Raw genomic sequence first — 21,488 nt, forward strand, 5'->3', positions numbered from 1 at the left:
TTTTGCCTTAAATAGCCAATTGCCTTTCAGAGAAACTAAGAGAAGAAAAACACATAGTATTTTATATTTACCATAGACATCTAACTTTCCATCTTGTGTCATTTTCTGTCAGCCTAAAAAATCTTCCTGTAAGCATTTCTTGCCTGCTGAAGGCAATGTAACACATGCCTGCTGGTGACGCATTGTTTTCTTTTGCCAAAAAAAGTATTTATATTGCCTTTATGTCAAATTTTGGGTTGCCAGAGTTTTTCTGTGTTTTTTTTTTCAATGCTTTAAAGTTTCATCGTTTCTAATAAGTCAGCCATCATTTGGATCGTTGATTCCCTCTATATAATGGGTCTTCTTTTTTTTTTTTTCCTGGATGCTTTCAAGTTTTTCTCTTTGTCTTTAGCTTCCAGGGGGGTTGATTGTGTTTATCCTGCTTGAGCTCCTACGATCTGTAAGTTTAAGTTGTCCAGAAAACTGGGAGACATTTTGGCCACTATTTCTTTAAGTATTTTCCTCTACATTTCTCTCTCTCCTCTCTTTCTAGGACTTCGATCAAATACAAATTTTACAACATGATATTGCCCATAGGTTCCTGAAGATCTGTTCTTTTTAAAATAATTTTTTCTTTCTGTTCTTCAGGTTAGATAGTATCTATTGATTTTTCTTCAAGTTGACTACCATATCCAATAAACTTTTCATTTCAGGTATTACACTCTTTAGTCCTAGAATTTCCATTTGTTTCTTTTTCTATAGTTTTCATTTCTCTACCAAGATTTTCCATCTGTTAATTAATTACGATCATATTTCCCTGAAGGTCCTTAAAGTATGTACAATAATAGCTTTAATGTTTTTATTTGCTAATTCTACCCTCTGAATTATCTTGACAGCTGTTTCTTTTTTTAGAACTATTAAAGTATGACCAATATACAAAAGCTGTACATATTTAATGTATGCAACTTGATGAGTTTGGAGATTACACATACACCTGTGAAACCATCACCACAATCTATATCATAAAGCATCACCTCCAAGATCTGTTTGTATTGACAACTGTTTCTCCTCTATGAGCATTTTCCCATTTCTTTGTAAACATAGTAACCTTTTATTATTGTGAACATTATAAATGATGTGTTATGGAGACTCTGAATTCTGGTACCTTGCTCTCTGATGTGTTGGTGCTTATTTAATACTGTAATAATCCATTTATGTAAATTCAAAAACAGAATAAGAATAGCTGGGAGTGGAATTCAGAATAGTGGTTACCTTCGGGTTGTGGTAGTGACTGACAAGGAGCATGAGAGAGGTCTTGGGGGTGCTTGCAATGCTCTACTTCTTATTCTGGATGCTGGTTTCCCACAGTGTCTGCTTTGTTAAAATGTATCAACTGATGACCTTATGATTTGTGCCTTTTCAAAAATGAATGTTAGGGGGTGCCTGTGTGGCTTAGTCAGTTCAGCATCCCACTCTTGATTTCGGCTCAGGTTATGTTCTCATGTCGTAAGATCAAGCCCCTCATCTGGTTCCATGGCCTCCACGCTGGGCATACAGTCTGCTTAAGATTCTCTCTGCCCCTTCCCACTTTTGTATGCCACACATGCTTATACATGTGCACACACTCTCTCTAAAAAAAATGAATGTTACATTCCAATAGAATGTTCAACAATTCCTGAGATGAGAAAAAGTTATGGTGTGCATCTCTACATAATAAGTCCTCACAGTGGCCTAATGGAAGATCAGTGATGCTGAATTTTATGCAAAATTGGATTATATAAATTTGCAATTCCATGATATAAAATGATAATATTGCATTATTGCTTTATACACAAAGTTTGAGATGATTTCAATCCCCCCAAATGTAAAAAAAAAAAAAAAAAAAGAAAGAAACAAACTTTCATTTTTTCCAAAGCTGGTGCAGGCTCATTGAATTTGAGATATATTTATGCTGAAGTCTCCACAGAGAGACACCATCTGAATAAATAAAAAACACCCTGTACCATTACGATGTAAACTCAGCAAATGTAACAAATAACAGTGATTAAACACAGCAATAATTTTTTTTCACCGCACACAATTAATGGCTATATGGCAGCTCTGCACTTTCTTGTGATCTAAGATGGCTAAGGTGGCCTGCCATCATGTCTCTATCCCAACCAGAAGAATCAATGCAATTCCTATAGCACTGGCCAGAATCTTGTCCCAAAGACAAATCAAGCTGCAAGGGAGGCTGAGAAATGTAATTTCTGCCTGTGTCACACGTTGAAGGCCAAACAACAGTCTTTGCCATTCCGGCCATTCGCTGTCTGACTGTCTCAAATTATGTGAGTTGAGATTTGACATGCTTTCAGGAAAAATTCCCTTACATAAAATTCAGCTGCCCTGTAGCTAATAATATCCCTCTTTTCCAGAAGATAAAAAGGAGACTCAAAGAAGTTAAATGACTTACCCCAGCACACTGCTGATTAAATGACAGAGGTAGGACTGAAATCCAGTGCTCCAAGCCCATGGTTTTTGCTTTTCTGCTATAGATACCTTTCCAGGGAGTTCTTCTAGCTCCAAGAATGCTGGAGAGTTTTTCTGACAGAAAGTGAGGCCCGGACTGTCCCTATGTTAAATGATGCTGAGAAAGGAATGAAAAACAGAGTGATAGGGCTTTACCATGAGGACAGGAGTAGAGCTACTGACCTGAGCTGTGTTTGGCTTGAAAGGTTCGAGAACTCAGAAAGCAAGAAAATAGAGTAAAAAAGCCCTGGGCCATGAAGCAGTGATGTGCCCTTTTCGCTCTGCCTCTATTGGGCAGATGAGATGTGTGTCCTAGCCACTTTCCCTTCCTGATCTTTAGTGTGCCGTCCATAATATGGGGAGGAGGGCTGAGGCAGGACTGCAGAATATGGTCATGCAGGGTTGTATAATGTGGCTGTGTAGGTTTAAATTCACCCAGCAGAAGATTCTGGAGCAGAGTAGAGAGGTACAACACAGCTCCAATTCTACCCCCTTCCTGCCCCTCAGAAACGAAATACCACTGGTAAATTATCAAAATATTGAGATTCTCAGAAACAGTACAAAATCTGGAGAGAAGACAAGCAAGCAAGCATCCTTACCTTTTTTTCTCTTTTGACAAGGGGACGTGGAAGAAAGAGGTGAAATTGGAGAGCAAACAATGTCTGATTCTTCCAGAGAGAAGTGAAGTCTTCAGGCTTCTACTGAAATGATCCAAAACCCCTGGGGCTAGAGGGAGGGAGGGAGGGATTCATCCTCAACTAAGTAGAGCAAACCCTGATACAGGATGTTCATCAAAACCTCAGGAGAGGGGAGAGAGCCTACATATTTTAACAGAGACTGTATATATCCTAAAATGGAGGCTTCCCTGACCCAGGCCCTCAGCTAACAGAAAGGTACAGGAGACCCAGAGTACCTGCTTCTCACGTGGGAAAGAAAACACTGGTAGCAGACTACGGGGGAGGAGATGCTACATCAGAGCAAGCAGATTGTCTGGGCAGAGCTGCCCAAGAATATACAAGGGGGAAAGAAACGATACAGCCACTATGCTGATTTATTACATAAATGCCAGTATTTCACCCACAGCTAACAAAAAGAGAGGAAGAGGAAGGGGGGAGGGAGAACTATGGGCTGCAAAAGACAAAGCCTAACCTAGAAAAAAATATAACTCAAGGAACAGAAGGAATTTTCTCACAATTTCTTCATATGATAGCACAGCTTGCTAGGAACATAAATTAAGTAAAACTAGAACTCAACCATGAGATGATAAAATAGCAGAATGAGATAAAAAGGGAGGTTGCAGACATAAGGAAACAAATTGAATACCAAAATACTTTATGGAACTAATAAATAAACTATAAATAGGAAGAACAGAACACACACTGCTGAACACTGAAATATGGGCGCGGAGAAAAGACTGTAAGCACAGCAAACGCAACGGAAAAAGACAAAGGACATTAATTAGAAGCTAATAGATACGCATGGTAGTTCGTTACAGGCTAAGCTGCTGTAACAAAGAAATCCGAAAATATAATGCCATAAATAGATCAATTTATTTCTTGTTCACAAAACAGTCCACACATGAAAAGTCTAAGGCTCACAGTATGACTCTGTTTCCTTCTCTCTGGAGGCTGTATCATCTCGTTCCTGTGGTTACAGACACTCTCGTTCCAGTGGTTGAAGCTGGCTCCTCTCTACACTTTCAGCCCATAGGAATGATAAAGATAGTCCAGGGTAGGCATTCTAAGGAGATGGCCCAGAGGTTACACTTACCACCGCTGCCTACGTCTTACTGGTCTGATTTTGGTCACATGTCCACACTTAGCCACACTGGAAAATGTAGTCTGCGACTGGATAGCCATATGCTCAGCTAAAATCAGGGTGTTCTATTCTAAAATGAACCAGGAGAGGGGTGCCTGGGTGGCGCAGTCGGTTAAGCGTCCGACTTCAGCCAGGTCACGATCTCGCGGTCCGGGAGTTCGAGCCCCGCGTCAGGCTCTGGGCTGATGGCTCAGAGCCTGGAGCCTGTTTCCGATTCTGTGTCTCCCTCTCTCTCTGCCCCTCCCCCGTTCATGCTCTGTCTCTCTCTGTCCCAAAAATAAATAAACGTTGAAAAAAATTTTTTTTAAATGAACCAGGAGAGAAATGAATCATTAGGAACCACAACATGAAAGGTAAAGATGAGCCAACGCTTAATGACACTTGGTATCTCTGAGAGAGAACCCAGCAAAAGAGAAGACATAGCCAATGATATGATGGAAGGAAATTTTCCAGAGATGAAGAAAGAACAAAATCTACAGGTGGAAAGAAAGCACTCAATCCCAGGAAAATTTGATTTCGAGTGTTACGGAATAAAGGTTTTCTAGTTAAGCGCCTGAACTTCAAAAACACAGAATGTTTCAGACACGCAGGCAGAAAGAAAAATCACTGACAAGGGGTGAAGGATGAATCAAGCCGGCATCAGATTTCACAATATTCATGGTAGAAGACAATGTGTCAGTGTCTGCAAAGTTTTGAGAAAAAAAAAAAAAAAAAAAAAAAAAGAATGACCCCAGATGTAATTCAAGTATAACGACCCATGAACACTTGTTAGAAAGAACTGCTTGATAACCAAAGGCAGGCGATTAAACAACCAATCAAAGTAAGTAACTCAAGCATAGAGAAGCCATAACAAAAGGACTGTTGGTGGCGCTGGATCCATTTATGTGTAGAGTGGATGCTAAACCATCCCAGCAATTGTGGTTTCAAAACAGAATGTGGGTATTATAAATCTGGGCAATGTAAAAATAATAATAAAACATTGGAAGGTGAGGGAGAGGGGATGCCAGTAGCAAGATAGTTCTAATGCTCTCATCTTTTGAAGATGGGATATGTTATTCAAATTTCAAACACGACTTCAGGGGCGCTGGGGTGGCTCAGTCGGTTAGGTATCCGACTCTTGATTTCGGCTCAGGTCGTGATCTCATGGTTCATGAGATCAAGCCCCGAGTCAGGCTCTGCACTGACAGCACAGAGACTGCTTGGGATTGTCTCTCTCCCTCTCTCTCTGCCCCTCCGTCTCTTTTTCTCCCTCTCAAAATAAATAAACATTTTTTAAAAACATGATTTTTAAAAATCTAAAGGTTTTTCATAATCACCTTTATTTAACTACAGGGTGGGTATCTACAAGTTACTGCCTGAGAGCTGACCACCTATTTTTGTACATAAAGTTTCATAAGAACACAGCCCAACCCATTTGTTTACATATTGTCTATGCTACCTCTGTGCAGAGGAATCTTTTTCAACTCACAGGAATCTTGTGGTAAAGAAATATTGATTTGAGGTTTAATAATTTGTTGGGTTTAATTCAGCCTTCCCCCTCCTATTAAATTCATGTCAAAAATTAAGTTTAATAATGTAATATAAATCCTATTTTTATAAGATGATATATTAATCATTCTAAAGATGTCAGGGATAATGGATCACCTAACGATATTTGGCATGGTTTCTTAAACTTTCATCTTTGTGTTTTTCTACATTAATTGGAATCTTTATAATGAGCATATATCATTTTTACCAGAATAATAAAATAGAATGGTTTTTCTATTTGAAAACACTAGAAGCAAATATACCAAGATATTAACAATGATTAATTCTGGCTGGCAGGAATATGATTGCTATTTTCTTTTTTTAATCTTTTCCATATCTTTTAAATTTTGAAAAAGCTATTATAGCAGGTTTAGGCATAAAACGACAGAGTTTGGGAAATAGCAATGAAGTACCAGATATAGGGAACATTGTTCTATATATAGGATAGTCCATACCATTTCCAGCCTAAAATGTAAAGCATGATATAAAGGAGAAGCCAGAAGCAGAGGAAATTTGACTTCTGTTAGGCAATCAGCACATTCACGAAGCTGGTTTCTTTAATTTGCATTAATCTCAACCCACCATTGCATGCTCGTCCCCCACCCTACCCTTCTGGCACACACACCATACTCCAGCCACACTGAGCTCCTCGCCTTCCGTGAAATCTTCATATGTCTGTATGCGATTCTACTTTGTCACCACCATTCTTTCCCCCTATAATTGCAGCCTCTTCTCCACGTGATATAATTCAATGCTTCTCTTAAGACACAATTTAGGGGCGCCTGGGTGGCGCAGTCGGTTAAGCGTCCGACTTCAGCCAGGTCACGATCTCGCGGTCCGTGAGTTCGAGCCCCGCGTCGGGCTCTGGGCTGATGGCTCAGAGCCTGGAGCCTGTTTCTGATTCTGTGTCTCCCTCTCTCTCTGCCCCTCCCCCGTTCATGCTCTGTCTCTCTCTGTCCCAAAAATAAATAAACGTTGAAAAAAAAATTTTTTTTAAAAAGACACAATTTAAATATCACAGCCTTGACTGCACATCAGAATCACCTGGGGGGCTTGATAAAAAATACCAAGGCCGAGGCTCCAGTCCAGCTACTTGGATTTATTTGCCCAGAGTTGGGGCCCAGGCAGCAGGATTTCTTTCTTTCTTTTAATTAAAAAAATTTTTAATGTTTATTTATTTTTGAGAGAGAGAGGGAGAGGAGGGAGGGGCAGAAAGCGAAGGGGATAGAGGATCTGAAGCAGGCTCCGCACTGACAGCAGAAAGCCTGATATGGGGCTCGAATCCACAAATGAGAGATCATGACCTGAACCGAAACCAAGAGTCAGACACTTAACCAGCTGAGCCATCCAGGAGCCCCTAGGAAGCAGTATTTCTGAAAAGCTCCCTGAGTGATTCTAATATACAGCTCGGGTTGGTATTCCAAAACCTTCTGCAATGCCAGCAGGCAGAGTTAATTACTCCCTCTTCTGCACTCCCAATGCCCTTAGCTTTTCCATTCCTGGTGAAACTTAATGCTGATCGTATTAAAATTAGTGTTAGGTAGTAAGTGCTCAGTAAATGCTGAAGGTCATTACATGCCTTCTGCCTCCAAGCAAGCTAATGCAAAGTGGTTATCCTTACCATGGGAATGTGGCCGTAGAGTGGGCTTATGTTCCGCACCCAGCGACACTGTTCCTGGGATTTATTTCTGTAATCTTGAAAGGATGTCAACCTCCAGTGTAACCTTCTTCTCCATGCCCCTACACACACACACACACACACACACACACACACAACCCTTGGGTCTGGCTTTTACATCGTTGAGATCTATGCAATTGAAACCATTAAAGAAAGCATTATGAATGTGCTGACTGCCTGGCAGAATCTGAATATCATCTGCCTTCCACCCTTTGTGTTTTTATGTCGGATCCTGTGACTTTGGCTTTCAAGAGCAGGTTGTCAGGTGTACTTTGTCAAAGGCTTTCAGAAAATCCAGATAAGTGATGCTCTATGCTCTGAAACTGCCAAACCTGTATTTTACATCTTCACAATGCTTGACAATTTTATTTAAGTGGAATCTTTCTTTCTTCCTCCAATTTACCTTTGCCTCCATGACCCTGATATCAATCAGACAAGTGGAGACCCTTCCATCTCTGCTACTGAAAATCAGCTATACACAGGCCTTGTCTGGGGTACCGTACTTTGGGTGATTAGCTCAGCCTCCCTGATTAGGAAATCCTGGAGGCTACTCATGTCTGGAGGTGTGGTGGGTCAAGGAGAGCTGAGGATGCGAACGAGAACAAGGTGGATGGGCAAGATGGAAGCTCCAGAAGAATACCACGTGCACATGAGCCCTCACTGTCATTGAGGCAACGCCCATGGCACTCTCCTTTCCTCCTCCAACTCACCTGGAAGGAAGATTGCCCTGACAGCCTATTCTTTTCCTGTTAAAAAAAAAAAAAACCAAACAACCCTACTTATAGGGGTGCCTGGGTGGCTCAGTCAGTTAAGCCTCAGACTCTTGATTTTGGCTCAGGTCATGATATTACAGTTTGGGAGTTCAAGCCCCACATCAGGCTTTCAAGCCTACTTGCAATGCCCTCTCTTCTTCTCTCTCTGCCCCTTCCCCACTTTCCCTCTCTAAACAAACAAACAAACAAATAAATAAACACTAAAAAAAATTTTAAACCCTAATCATAGTCATTTTAAACTCTGCTTACCAAACGTTTGGTGTTCACAGTCTGGTAGCTGCTCACAGTTTCCCTTAAGCTCCGCATCCTGGCAGTGGGAGCCTAACACCTTTGTTCACACAGACATTTTTCAGCCAATAGATATTTATTTTGGAAAGTGATTTTCTCCCCCCAACCTCCAATCTTCATGAAATTTCCCTTTTGTTTTCCTTGACCTTGATGAGCAAAACAAGGTATGGTACAACTGAGTCCAATGGCAAATTTCACTAATGTAAAATCAGATGAATCTTAAACTTGAATAATCTGTGTATTTCTAGTATACTGTGTAACCTTAAACAAATCTACTAACCTTTCTGTCTTGGTTCTTTATGAGTCAAATAGCAAATTGTTACCTAGTTCCTCCAGAAGCTATGCAAATTAATTAATGTTTGGAAAATTTAAATCAGTCTATAAATACCAAACAGTTGCATCTTCCCTGCTGAGAGCACCCAGGTAATTCATAATGTCTTACAATAAAGGTAAAAATAGTATACTTGAGCTATACCATTAAATGTGATTTATATGAATACATATAGTCTTTAAAAGCTAGAAACCATTTAACAGAAAGAATTCATATTTCATGACTATAATAAAAGCATTTAATGACTTTAGAAAAGGTAATCATCTACTGTAACTGATCTAGACATCGTCTTTAATTCTCTCTGAAATGTTCAAGAATCCACTCAAAGTTCATTTTTAACCTGTTAATGTTGACTGATACATTTATCTTTAAATTCTCCCAGTTTGCTCATTTTTTTTGTTGTTTTTTTTTTGTTTTGTTTTTTTACTCTCAAAACTCTAATATGTATTTCCTGAGGATTTTGCCTGTACAAAACTTTGCTGTATTCAAAACCTCTTCTGTCAAGATTTAGTACTTTTATATCGTAGTCATTAAAACTGAACAAAATCTTAATAGTTCCTTTATTAACTACTCTAGTGACTTTGCATAGTGGAAATCACAACATGTTAATTGGATTTAATTAACTATTTTAAATTACACAAACTCCTGACAGTAGACAGTAGCACAGGGTACTCATGGGCAATAAAATTGGAGCTGCTATTGCTACTTTATTAAAACTTAATGAAACTATTCATAATCTTATTTATTGTTTACAAGAAGAAAACTGTGTTCATTTTGAAAGCAAAAATGCCTGCTGAAAACAAATTTTTTGATCATCTAGGTGAAGGTTCAGAAGTTAATAAAAGGGTCTACCATATCCAACCTCACCGTTCTCCCAGCTTCTCATCACAGAAATCCCTATTTCACCCCCATACCAGTCTTACAAACGGAAGCCAGGAAAGGTTAGTGATTCAATGACCATTTTATGTGCTTAGGAATGTACGGGAAAGAGCATTGAGGTGGGATGGGGGGACCTGAGTTTGAATTTGGGCTCAGCCATTATTTCTTCTAGGTGTCCTTAGACAAGTCAGGTCCTTACTCTGGCCTGAGTTTCCTCCTCCATAAATCAGAAGGTTGGGCTAAACAATAACTAGAGTCTCTTTCACCTCAAAAACCCATCATTCTATGAATTTCATATTGATTCAGATGTTGGTGTTACTGTGTGTTAAAATTATTATTGTGTTTATATGGTATTATTAGAATTTTTCAGTCTTCTGAGCAGATAGTTTCTGATGCTATTCTGGTAGCATTTAAAAATTTTTATTTCAATATACTATTATGCAAAAATATGAAGCCAGAATTAATGTAATTGGCATTTCAGCCATGCATGTCTTAGTCTAAATTCTAGTGTTCGTGAATCCAGTGGATTTCTGGTTTTTAGAATTTTTTTTTTTTTTTTTGAGGGATAGCACACGCACGCACATGGAGTTGGAGAGGGGCAGAGGGAGAGGGAGAGAGAGAATCTTAATCAGGCTCCACACCCAGCACAGAGCCCTACATGGAACAGATTTCTAGTTTTTAAACAAAAGGTCACATCATCTTCATCTCAGTATCCCTAGTGTCTAGAACCATTTCTAGCATTTTCGAGACCCTACCTGTTGGTTGAACAAATAAGTAAATGAAAGAGTAAGTGAATGAATAAGGACTGAGTGTTGTAAATATCATCCTCTCTACTTCTCTCTGCTACTTAATTTTATTAGCTGAAGTATTAAAAATGCCTAAGTGGATCCCCTTTTGTATCTCAAATAAAACCAAGTGATATGGTCTTTAATTATTCCTGTATCGCTTTCTATCTGTTGTCTGGAATATTTTGGACTAAAGTTGGTTCCCGAGAGTTCTCTTGGTCCTTGGAGTTTTGAAGTTCTCTGTCTTGTCTGCTCGTCTACTGACCTGTTGGTGGAGGAACAGCAGAACTCAAGAGAACCCAGCATCATTATAAGTCCATTAATGTGTGAAGCTCACAACCGTAACTGTTACTTTTCTAGTTATAAACCATTATTGTTCAGCAATCTTTATGATACATGATTTTACTTAGTTTACATATTTACTACCTATGAATACAGAATAACTCCAGCAGAGTTCTTGCTTTAGTACCATATTGTGTTCTTCCTTGATCAAATTAGGATGACTGAAATAGTGAATGAGTGAATCGATAAATCAATAAACCAATGAATCAATGTCCACTTTAGCAATAGACATAATGAAAAATTGCTGCAAGAGAAAAGTGAATCTAGAACCATGGCAACTTGGTCCGGAAAAAAAACACATTTTCATCCCTCAGTTATCTACCAGAGAACATCTGGCTTTCCATAATATTTGTAATTAATCAACCAATTAATCAACATATATTTATTGAGTGCTTACCATATGTATGGTACTGTGCAAGGTAACATAAGTGTCAGGAAAGCACAAGCCATGAAAATGTAGACACAGTGTCTAGTTTTGTACATATTCCCAATGTCCTTACCTGCCATTTAAGCTTCACCTCAGATCCGCACATGTCCAGCATGAGGTGAAAGATTAACAACATCCAGAAGAGAGAGTTGTCTCGGAAAATGCAGGATGGACTTCCAACTTCTTCTTGAACTCTCTTGCTATATCCAAAAAAGAAATAAAGTAGTTTGTTTGTGTGTGTGTGTTTTTTTTTTTATGGTTAAGAATTAAGTCTTGGGGCGCCTGGGTGGCTCAGTTGGTTAAGAGTCCAATTTCAGCTCAAGAGATCAAGAGTCCAACTTGATCTCTTGGTTTATGAGTTCGAGCCCCGCGTCGGGCTCTGTGCTGACAGCTCAGAGCCTGGAGCCTGCTTTGGATTCTGTGTCTCCCTCTCCCTGCCCCTCCCCCACTTGCTCTGTCTCTTTCTCTCTCTCAAAAATAAATAAACATTAAAAAATTTTAAAAAAGAAGACTATAAGACTCACAGTACACAAACCAAACTTTCAGGCTGTGTGTGACCTCAAGCAAGTTGCTCTCTGGTCTGAGAATCGACTCCAAACTCTACAAATAGGGCAGGCCTGACCTGGACTTTCTCTATGCTCCCATCACATGGGCCTTCCTTCTGGTCCTCATCAGGCCAAGCACATTTTCACACGGGCCTTCTCAAGTGCCTGTATCTCTGCCTCGAAAAGTCACTTCCTTAAGCATCTGCCTTTTCCTTCATAGATGACCACGATTTGTAATTATGTATTTATTTGTGAATTTATTTAATGTCTTTATCCTTCCTAGAAGCTCCATAAGTTCTCTCTGGCTCACCACTGCATCCGCAGCCCCAACACCTAATAGGCATTTAACAAATATTGGTTCAATGAATGAACTTCTAATCTCTAATCCATTCAATAAGAAAGTAAGAGTGTTATGAAAGTTTAATGAGGCAATGGTGTTAAGGGACAATTTCCCAAAATAGGTAAAATCATGGATCTCATACAAATTTAAAATGAACACATGTCAAAGATTTTATTTATTTAACTCTTTGATTAAAAGAGAGATCTGTAGGATATCACACTGATTTAAAGAGAATCCAAAGAACACACATTTGTAGATCAGAAATATTAAAATAAATTTGCAAATAGATGCAAAATTGACTTTTCTATGGGAAGGAAGAGCATCTCTTTACCAGAGACAATTTATTTTCAAGTTTATAGATAAGAATTATTTGCATTTGCATTAGTACTAGCTTTGTTTTGTTTTGTTTTTACAAATTAACCTTAATTTCTACTGAGTTATGAAATAGCTCAGTCAAAGATTAGGTCCAGATAACCCCTAGAGGCTACAGCATTCCATTCGAAAGATATCCAGTAATCTCTTTTGCTTATTCCAAAACTTAAACAAAAATATTCCTATAGTCTTCCACCATTTTTTTTTAAAGTTTATTTTGAGAGAGAGAGAGAGAGAACAAGAGTGGCAGAGGGCAAAGAGAAAGGGAGAGAGAGAATCCCAAGCAGGCTCCACGCTTTCAGGGTAGAGACTGAAGCAGGGCTCAATCTCACAAACCATAAGACCACGACCTGAACTGAAGTCAAGAGTCTGATGCTTAACCAACTAGGCCACCCAGGCGCCCCAGTCTTCTAGCATCTTGATCAAAATGATCTCAACAAGGGGAGCCTGGGTGGCTCAGTCAGTTAAGCGTCCAACTTCAGCTCAAGTCATGATCTCGCAGTTTGTGAGTTTGAGCCCCACATCGGGCTCTGTGCAGACAGCTCAGAGCCTGGAGCCTACTTCGGATTCTGTGTCTCCTCCTCTCTCTGCCCCTCCCCTGCTCATGCTCTGGCTCTCTCTGTCTCTCAATAATAAATGTTAAAAAAAATTTTTTTTTAATGATCTCAACAAAACATTCAAAAAATAAGTCTGGTCTCATTAGGTTTGTCCTGATTATTTATACATGTGCAACAAGAATATTAATTCTCCATCTAGGCCATCTTAGGTTTGCTCTGCTGAAAGTTTTCATAAGGAATCTCAGATTAATCTTTTTAAATACTCTATTATGTGCTATCTTAAGGCTAGGAAATCAAGCCCAAGAAACTCTGCCTGCCACATTTCAGCTACAGGATTTGTAAATGTGGGTAAATTCCTCTCTTCTAGAGGTGCTCCAATATCCTAAAGTTCTTGGGCCTGCCAGGACATGACCTTCTACCACCTGTAAGGATGGAAAACCTATAAGCCATGTACCAGGCCAGTCTTTTTGGAAGGCTTTGGAAGCACTGGCTCCATACGGTCAACTTCAGTTCTTTAAAAGTTACTTGTCATTCATGATTAATAAGTATCATTCTTAAATATGAAATTTCAGGCAAAGTCTTGGTTGCATAAGTGATTTTTCCAATGATATCTTAGTAAAAGGAGAACAGATTTTTACTGAAATTATGCAAATAACTATCTTGCCATGAAAAGTAAGGAGACTCAATGAGAGTTTCTGAATTTGAGAGATGAGGGGGAGCACATTTAAAGTATTAGAGGTTTGATTTCCCTATTTTCTAGAAATTTTAAGAATATTCAGTTTACATATGCACTTACTTCTCTCTGTAAGTCGATCTGAACAGAGCTCCTTTAATTTGAGACATTACAGTCTAATTTATTAATACCATCTGGAGACAGGAAAAATGTCTACATTCACAATGAGAGATAAAGACTTTCCTGAATTACGTAAACACAGACATACAGATACAGACAGGACTTATAGCTTCAATGCTATAATTTCAGCTACAGATGAAAAATAAACACAGAAACACACTTGCTGGTCCAGATACCAAACAGTTATTCTCCTTCTCTGTAGGCATGACATTCCTAGTTGGTCTGAGCTCAAAACACACAAGTGGACAAACAGAAGACTAACAAACTGTATTCTCTATTGTCTCTCACTCAGTGGGGAATTAGATCTCCATAAGACATTAATCCATTTATGGAGATCACCAAATTCTCAGTCTCTAGAGCTACCAATAAGGAATTACTTAGCCATAAATGAACCTAAGAGATAAACAAAACAAAAAATTTTTGTAGGGAGTAATACTAAAATTAGAAAAGCACTCAGTAAGGTTCTATTGCCACTTTGAATTCACCCACAGGTGCTAAGAAAATACATGCCTGGCGTTGGTTCCTGTGAGGTGCACCATGTCTGGCAATTTCAGGTGAATCTTTTGCTCATCTTGCTGAAGTCTCCAAAATTATTAGGGATATATATATATATATATATATATATATATATTTTTTTTAATGTTTATTTATTTTTTGAGAGAGACAGAGACAGAGTATGAGCAGGGGAGAGGCAGAGAGAGAGAGGGAGACACAGAATCCAAAGCAGGCTCCAGGCTCTGAGCTGTCAGCACAGAGCCCGATGTGGGGCTCTAACCCACAAGCCATGAGATCATGACCTGAGCCAAAGTCAGATGCTTAACTGACTGAGCCACCCAGGCACCCCAAAGGATATATATTTTAAAGTAAAACCATGACTCTTATACAACTATAAAATGAAAGCATCCAAGGTTTTATTCACCTCATCACTTAAATGAGAACATCAGTAAGATGTTACAACTGGTTCAAAGGAGAATCCAAACAACAGATATCTTTACAAATCAAGCATACTGAAATAAATTTGCAAATAGACACACAACTGACTTTTGGGGTGGGGTTATTTGCATGTGTATAAACAAGAAATATATGCATTGCTTTCAGTTTTCCATAAATTACCCTTAATCTCTAGAAAATAGACAATTGAAAACAAATGTGATTATAGGGCCAGATAATCTCCAGAGGTTCCAGCATTAGGATAAAAAAATACCCAGTCTCTTTTGCTTATTCCAAAGTCTTAACTTCTTCCTTCCAATGCTAAATGTACACACATGTGTTTATCTAAGATTAAATGAATCGCTCCAACCAGTACTAAAGCAAAGGTTATAATCACATTCGCTGGGTTTCCCTCTGAGTTTGGTAATGAAAATATATTGAATTAGAAGGAGCTCTGTTTTTCACATCTACAAGTCAGGCATAGTTCTTGGAAACGGGATTTGATATTTAAAGGTGGAAAATATTCGTTGAGGACACAGAATTAGTCTTAACATTTTAAAGTGGTTAAATCCAGTGCTATAAAAATTAAAACCTGAAGTCCTAATTTCAAAAAGGGCTTAAAGAGTTGTACTCTGGATTAGCACTTCTTAAATTTTTAAAGTACAAAAGATTGACCTGGCATGCTTACTGAAAATGTGGATTACTGGGCCCCAATTCTACTGGATCTCAAACTTCAGGACACATTAAGTATGTCCTAGAGTCTTCAATAATACAGATTCCCAGGCCCTGGTTTGGGCAGACCCAGGAGAGGGCCCAGGAATATTCATTTTTAATACACAACTCTCCCCCAAAATGACTCTGTAGTAAGCAAACTAAAGAGTTCTCTTTGGATTCATTGGTTTATGAGGGAAGTCTTCTGCTCCACAACCCCTCGGCGATCATTCCTCTGATTCCTGTAACACTAGACTTAATAACAGCATAGCATGGTCATTGAGGGACTAAGGCAAATGGAAACAATACTTGTTCTTCTTAGGGTCTGTGCCAACTTCCCAACTTAGTCCAGCTTGGTACACAGCTTGCGGACGAGGATTTCCTTGAGACCTACGGTTCCTTTACTTTCCTTCCTGTTACACGAAAGCAACAAGAAGCTGAAGCCCTGTCACAAGTTTATTTCACATACTCCCTGGGTTTCTGGGTTTCTGGCTTCAATACAACAGATCCATCTTAATGAAAGTATTGTCCCTGCTAGAAGGCTTTGCTCAATTATTCATTGATTCATTCATTTGTTTATTTAGTTAACAGTCTCCTGTCCTTAAAAAGCCCTGGGACCAGCCATGCCGACATAGTAGGAGTTCTAAGTATTGTAAATTAGTTGCATTAATACTAACCATGCTGCTCAGTTACACTAAATTGATCTATTTGGGTGATCACATCTTCTGGTGACATGAGTAATGTCTGAAAATAACTTTTCTTTTATAAAATCTGACTCATTGTCACAACAGCGAAATAGTTTTAAGCACATAGATTTTTTTCTTTCAGTAAAAAACATCTCTATGGTTATGATGACCGTGTACTTGTTTTTTCTGAATTTTAAAAAAAGAGTAACAAGATTATCAATAATTGAAAAATGTTACATATAAAGAAGTTTTAGTGTGCCCTGAAATGATATTTCTACCTTAAAATGAAATTATCATAATACAAGTTTATTTCACATTGGCATTATTGGAAATGCCATTTTTTTCCTTGGGTTAGAATTAATGGCTTAAATGAATGTGTACCGTAGCTGTTTTTCCATGCAGAGGATGAAGGCACTAGATGTACTCTCACAAATAAGAAGATGAATAGAGTAAGTTACACTTGTGAAATTGATGGAGCTCAGACGTTGTGGAAACACTTGGCATTAAAACCATATTCTTCTAACCTTCCTTTCCAGGAATTTTAAGTATGATAGAACGAGGACTGATTCCACCAACAGCAAGGATTACCTTTCAGAATCCACCCATTGCACCTAGAGCAGCTCTTCTGCGTAATTTTGATGAAGCACATAAGATTCCACCTGCTGGTAAGACAATCTTGCCTATATGCTTAGTTGCGGATACACAGGAATTACCCCCCGCCAAAATCTAGTCTTCCAATATCCAACTTTTATCTTCAATAATAAGACATGAAAGTTGTAACAGTTGTGAGTCTCACTTGGCTGAATAAAGTAACTTCAGTCTCTTTGTCACATACCTACGCAGGGCCTATTGTCTGTGTGTTAGAAGGTTGGTTTTTTCCAGAGGCCTGCAGCTTGGTTGGGAAAACAAGACAGAACAAAGATAAAAAAATACAAAGAAGCATAGCATAAAAACCCAGTGGATGTTAAAGTCTAGTGCTACAGGTGTGCAGAGGAATGATAGAGGCAGGGTGAGAAAACAGACTTCAAAGAAGAGCCTGGATGAAATAGGGTGTTCGAGAAAAGTGCCCATCTGGGAGTCTACTAACTAGTTGCAGAACCTCAGACAAGATAATTACTTTCTCCAGGCCCCAGCTTTCCCAGTTTGGAAATGAAGAGGTTTGGGCTAAACTAATTCATCTGTTCAACAAATGTTTGTCGAGTGCTTGCTTTATCAAAAGTAGCATTTAAGTGCTGGCGACCCAACAGAGAATAAGTCAGACAACCTTTCTGTCCCCATGGTGCTTACATTCCAATGAGAGATACAGATAATAAGCAGGTGAGTATATGAGAATTTAAGCTAGTGATAAGTAAGAAATAAAACAACATGAATGAGAGTGGAAAGGAGGTGGTTATTTTGCTTGTGAGGGGAGGGTCAGGAAATGCCTCTCAGAAGATGTACAAGGCTTGAGTTGAGGTACAAATGATCAGAAGAAGCCACTAATGTAAAGATCTAGGGGAAAGTATTTCAGATATAGGCCAGCACAGATACAAGGGCCTAAGGACTAAGGAGGGAATGAGCAAGGCTAGTGTGGCTAGAGAGCCAAAAGCCAGAGAGAGAGAGAGAGGGAGGAGGTGAGACTGGAGAAGTAGAGAGGGATGACATGCTGCAGGCTGAAACAGAGACTACGAGTTGTCCTCAATATTCATTCTTCTCTACTTCCACAATAATGGAGTCATGGTGGGCACATGTCAGGTTAGCTAAAGACTACATTTCCCAGGCTCCCTTTCGGCTAGGTGTGCCATGTGACCAGGTTCTGGACAAAGAAGATGGAAGCAGAAGTGGGAAGGGAAATTTCTGGCCATTAGGAATACTACTACTATAACATTCTCGTACATGTCTTTTAATGTACATATATATGCATTTCTGTTGGATACATATCAAAAAGTAGAATTGCTGAGTCCCTTCTGGGAAGGGAAACTTCTGGGCTTCTGCCTTTCCTTTCCCTTCTCTGGCTAGGTGGGAGGCGGATGTGATGGGCAAGCACATAAGAGTCAGAGATAGAACTCTGTGTGGCACCTCTGAGTTTGGCAGAGCTGCCCTGCCAACCTGAGACTGTCTTCCTTTCAACTTTTGTGTCTTCCTTTCAAACTCTTTATTTGTTTAAACCATGTAATGTATTTTAAGATCTTTCTTTGTAAACATCTTTGACTATAGCAGAACCAGCACAGCTGCCTTTCAAACCATGATGAAGAGTTGGATTTAATCATAACTCCAATGAGAACCCAATGAAAGGTTTAAACAAGAGGATGAAGTGATCTGATTTATACTTTAATAAGACCATTCTGACTGCTTTACAGATGATGAATCATAGGGGAGCAAGAAGACTAGTTAAAGGCTATTTTGGTAAACGAGGTGAGAAATGATGGTGGATTTGAGGAAGTATCAGAGGATTTGAAGAGAAGTGAACAAATCCAGGTAGAAATTTGGAGGTGAGCCATGAGGGCTGGATGACGGATAGGAAGGAAAGAGAGGCATTGAGGATAAATATGTATAAATGTATGAATGAATTATGTATGAGTGTGCCCAATTTTGTATTCATTCTACTGTTGATGGGAATTTCAGTGGTTTATAGTATAGGGCCATTAGGAATCATACTACTAGGAACATTCTTGTACATGTCTTTTAATGTACATATATATGCATTTCTGTTGGATACATATCAAAAAGTAGAATTGCTTCATAGGGTATACATATGCTCAGCTGTAGTAGATATCGCCAAATGATTTTCCAACATGATTATGCTGATTTATTTTCCTACTAGCAGTACATGAGAATTCCAGATAATATATATCTTTATCAACATTTGATTTCAGTTTTGTTTCTTTTTAGAATTTTAGCCATGTTGATGAGTTTGTTGTGGCATCTCTTTGTGGGTTTAATCTTCATTTCCCTGATGACCAATAAAGTTGAGCAGGGTTTTTCTGGTATACGTATTGGTCATTTGAGTATCTTCTTTTAAAAAGTGATTCAAGATTTTAACCTATATTTTTTAAAAAATGGGTTGTCTTGGGGAGCCTGGGTGGCTCAGTCGGTTGAGCATCAACTTTGGCTCAGGTCATGATCTCATTGTTCATGGGTTCAACCCCTGCAGCAGGCTGTGTGCTGATACCTCAGAGCCTGGAGCCTGCTTTGAATTCTATGTCTCCCTCTCTCTCTGCCCCTCCCCTGCTCACACTCTGTCTTTCTCTCTGTCTTGAAGATAAACATTTAAAAAAAAAATTTTAATGGGTTGTCTTTCTTTTTCTCAGTTATTTATGGAAATTATCTATGCATTCTGGATTCTAATCTCTCATCAGTTACATGTATTACAAATAATTTTTCCTACTCTGTGGTTTGGCATTTCATTCTCCTACTGGTGTCTTTTTTAATTGAACTTTTGATTTTGAAATAATTGTCATTGGGATGTAAGAAGTAACACAGAGAGATCCCTTGCACTCTTAACTCAGTTTTCCTCAATAATAACCTATGGCAAAACTATAGTGCAATATCACACCTGGATATCGATACTACCAAGATACAGGATATTTCCTTCAACCAAAAGATACTTCATGGTGTCCTTTTATGGTCACACCTACTCCCCTCCTGCCCACATCCCTTCAATAATCCCTGCTGACAACAGTCTGTTCTCAATTTCTATAATTTGATCATTTCAAGTATGTTAGATAAATGGAATCATGCCTTGTGTACCCTTTTGGGATTGGCTTTTGTCACTCAGCATAGTTCTTGGGAGATCCATCCAGAGTGTTGCTTATATCAATAGTTTGTTCCGTGTTATTGCTGACTAGTACTCCATAACATGAATGTACCACAGCTGTTAAACCACTCACCTATTGAAGGATATGTGGGTTGTTTCCAGTTTGGGGCTACTATGAACATTTGGGGCTACTATGAACAGCTGCTAGAAATATTTGTGTACAAGTTTTTTTTATGAATATATGTTTTCATTTCCTTGGGATAAAGGCCCAGGAGTATAACTGCTGGATCTTATGGTGATTGTTTGTTTATTTCCTCTACATACATTTAGAACGACATCAAATAGTGTTAGAATTTTTGTTTCAACCATCAAATATAATTTAGAAAATTCAAGAGGGAAAGGAAAATCTACTGTTTTACCTATATTTTTGCTTATCATATTCTTTCTTCCTTCCTGATGTCAAGATTCTTTCTTTTATCAATTCCTTTCTATTTAGATAATTTTCTTTAGCTATTCTTTTAGAGTTGGTATACTAGTGAAAAATTATCTTCATTTTTCTTCATCTTAGAATGTCTTGATTTCCCCCTTTATTTTTAAAGGATTCTTTCACTAAATATAGGATTCTGGGTTGACAGTGTGATTTTCTTTCAGTACTTAAAACACAAGTCGTGCCACTTCTTTTGGGGCTCCATGGTTTCTGATGAGAAATCCACTGTCATTTGAATTGTTTTCCCCCTGGAAAGATCTTGTTTTTCTCTTGCTGACTTCAAGAACTTTTTCTGGTTCCAGGTTTAAAAAAAAATTTTTTTTTTTTTTCAACGTTTATTTATTTTTGGGACAGAGAGAGACAGAGCATGAACGGGGGAGGGGCAGAGAGAGAGGGAGACACAGAATCGGAAACAGGCTCCAGGCTCTGAGCCATCAGCCCAGAGCCTGACGCGGGGCTCGAACTCACGGACCGCGAGATCGTGACCTGGCTGAAGTCGGACGCTTAACCGACTGCGCCACCCAGGCGCCCCAAAAAAAAAATTTTTTTTTAACATTTATTCATGTTTGAGAGACAGAGAGAGAGCGTGAGCAGAGTGGGGGCAGAGAGAGAGGGAGACACAGAATCCAAAGCAGGCTCCAGGCTCTGAGCTGTCATCACAGAGCCCAATGAGGGGATGGAACTCACAAACCTTGAGAACATGACCTGAGCTGAAGTCGGAAGCCTAACCGACTGGGCCACCCAGGTGTCCCCAAACTGGGTAATTTCTATTTTCTACCTAGTACATCATTGATTCCTGTCTCCCCCTTCATTCTGTTGTTGAGCCATCCACTGAATTTTGTACTTAGATGATTTTGTACTTGTATTTTTCAGTTCCAAAATTTTAATTTGGTTTCTCATTATATGTTCTATCTTTGTATGTGTGGAAACTTTCTG

At 38.9% G+C, this 21,488-nt stretch overlaps 2 protein-coding genes across 6 annotated transcripts in view; one reads left to right on the forward strand and one right to left on the reverse strand.

Annotated features, from left to right (window-relative positions):
• AAGAB (alpha and gamma adaptin binding protein) overlaps positions 1–21,488 on the reverse strand; it is a 152,351-nt gene that overhangs the window by 112,877 nt on the left and 17,986 nt on the right. The window contains exons 1-2 of one of the 2 annotated variants that reach the window (XM_086711025.1): positions 3,087–3,328; positions 2,432–2,605 (exon numbers count right to left, since the gene is read on the reverse strand). The gene's annotated coding sequence lies outside the window, so the exon portion shown is untranslated. Of the gene's footprint in view, positions 1–2,431; positions 2,606–3,086; positions 3,329–11,408; positions 11,536–21,488 lie in introns of those variants that run through there. The other variant, XM_086711026.1, reaches the window with a different exon arrangement.
• Positions 1–21,488, forward strand: part of IQCH (IQ motif containing H) — a 218,586-nt gene that overhangs the window by 56,512 nt on the left and 140,586 nt on the right. For all 4 annotated transcript variants that reach the window (XM_025918866.2, XM_086711018.1, XM_025918865.2 and 1 more), the window contains 2 exons: positions 9,723–9,843; positions 16,866–16,994. In XM_025918866.2, coding sequence (XP_025774651.2) covers positions 9,723–9,843; positions 16,866–16,994 — 250 coding nt within the window. The remainder of the gene's footprint in view (positions 1–9,722; positions 9,844–16,865; positions 16,995–21,488) is intronic.

This window comes from Puma concolor, chromosome B3 (assembly GCF_028749965.1).
Source record: "Puma concolor isolate L17-30 chromosome B3, mPumCon1.1.hap2, whole genome shotgun sequence".
NCBI classification, from domain to species: domain Eukaryota; kingdom Metazoa; phylum Chordata; class Mammalia; order Carnivora; family Felidae; genus Puma; species Puma concolor.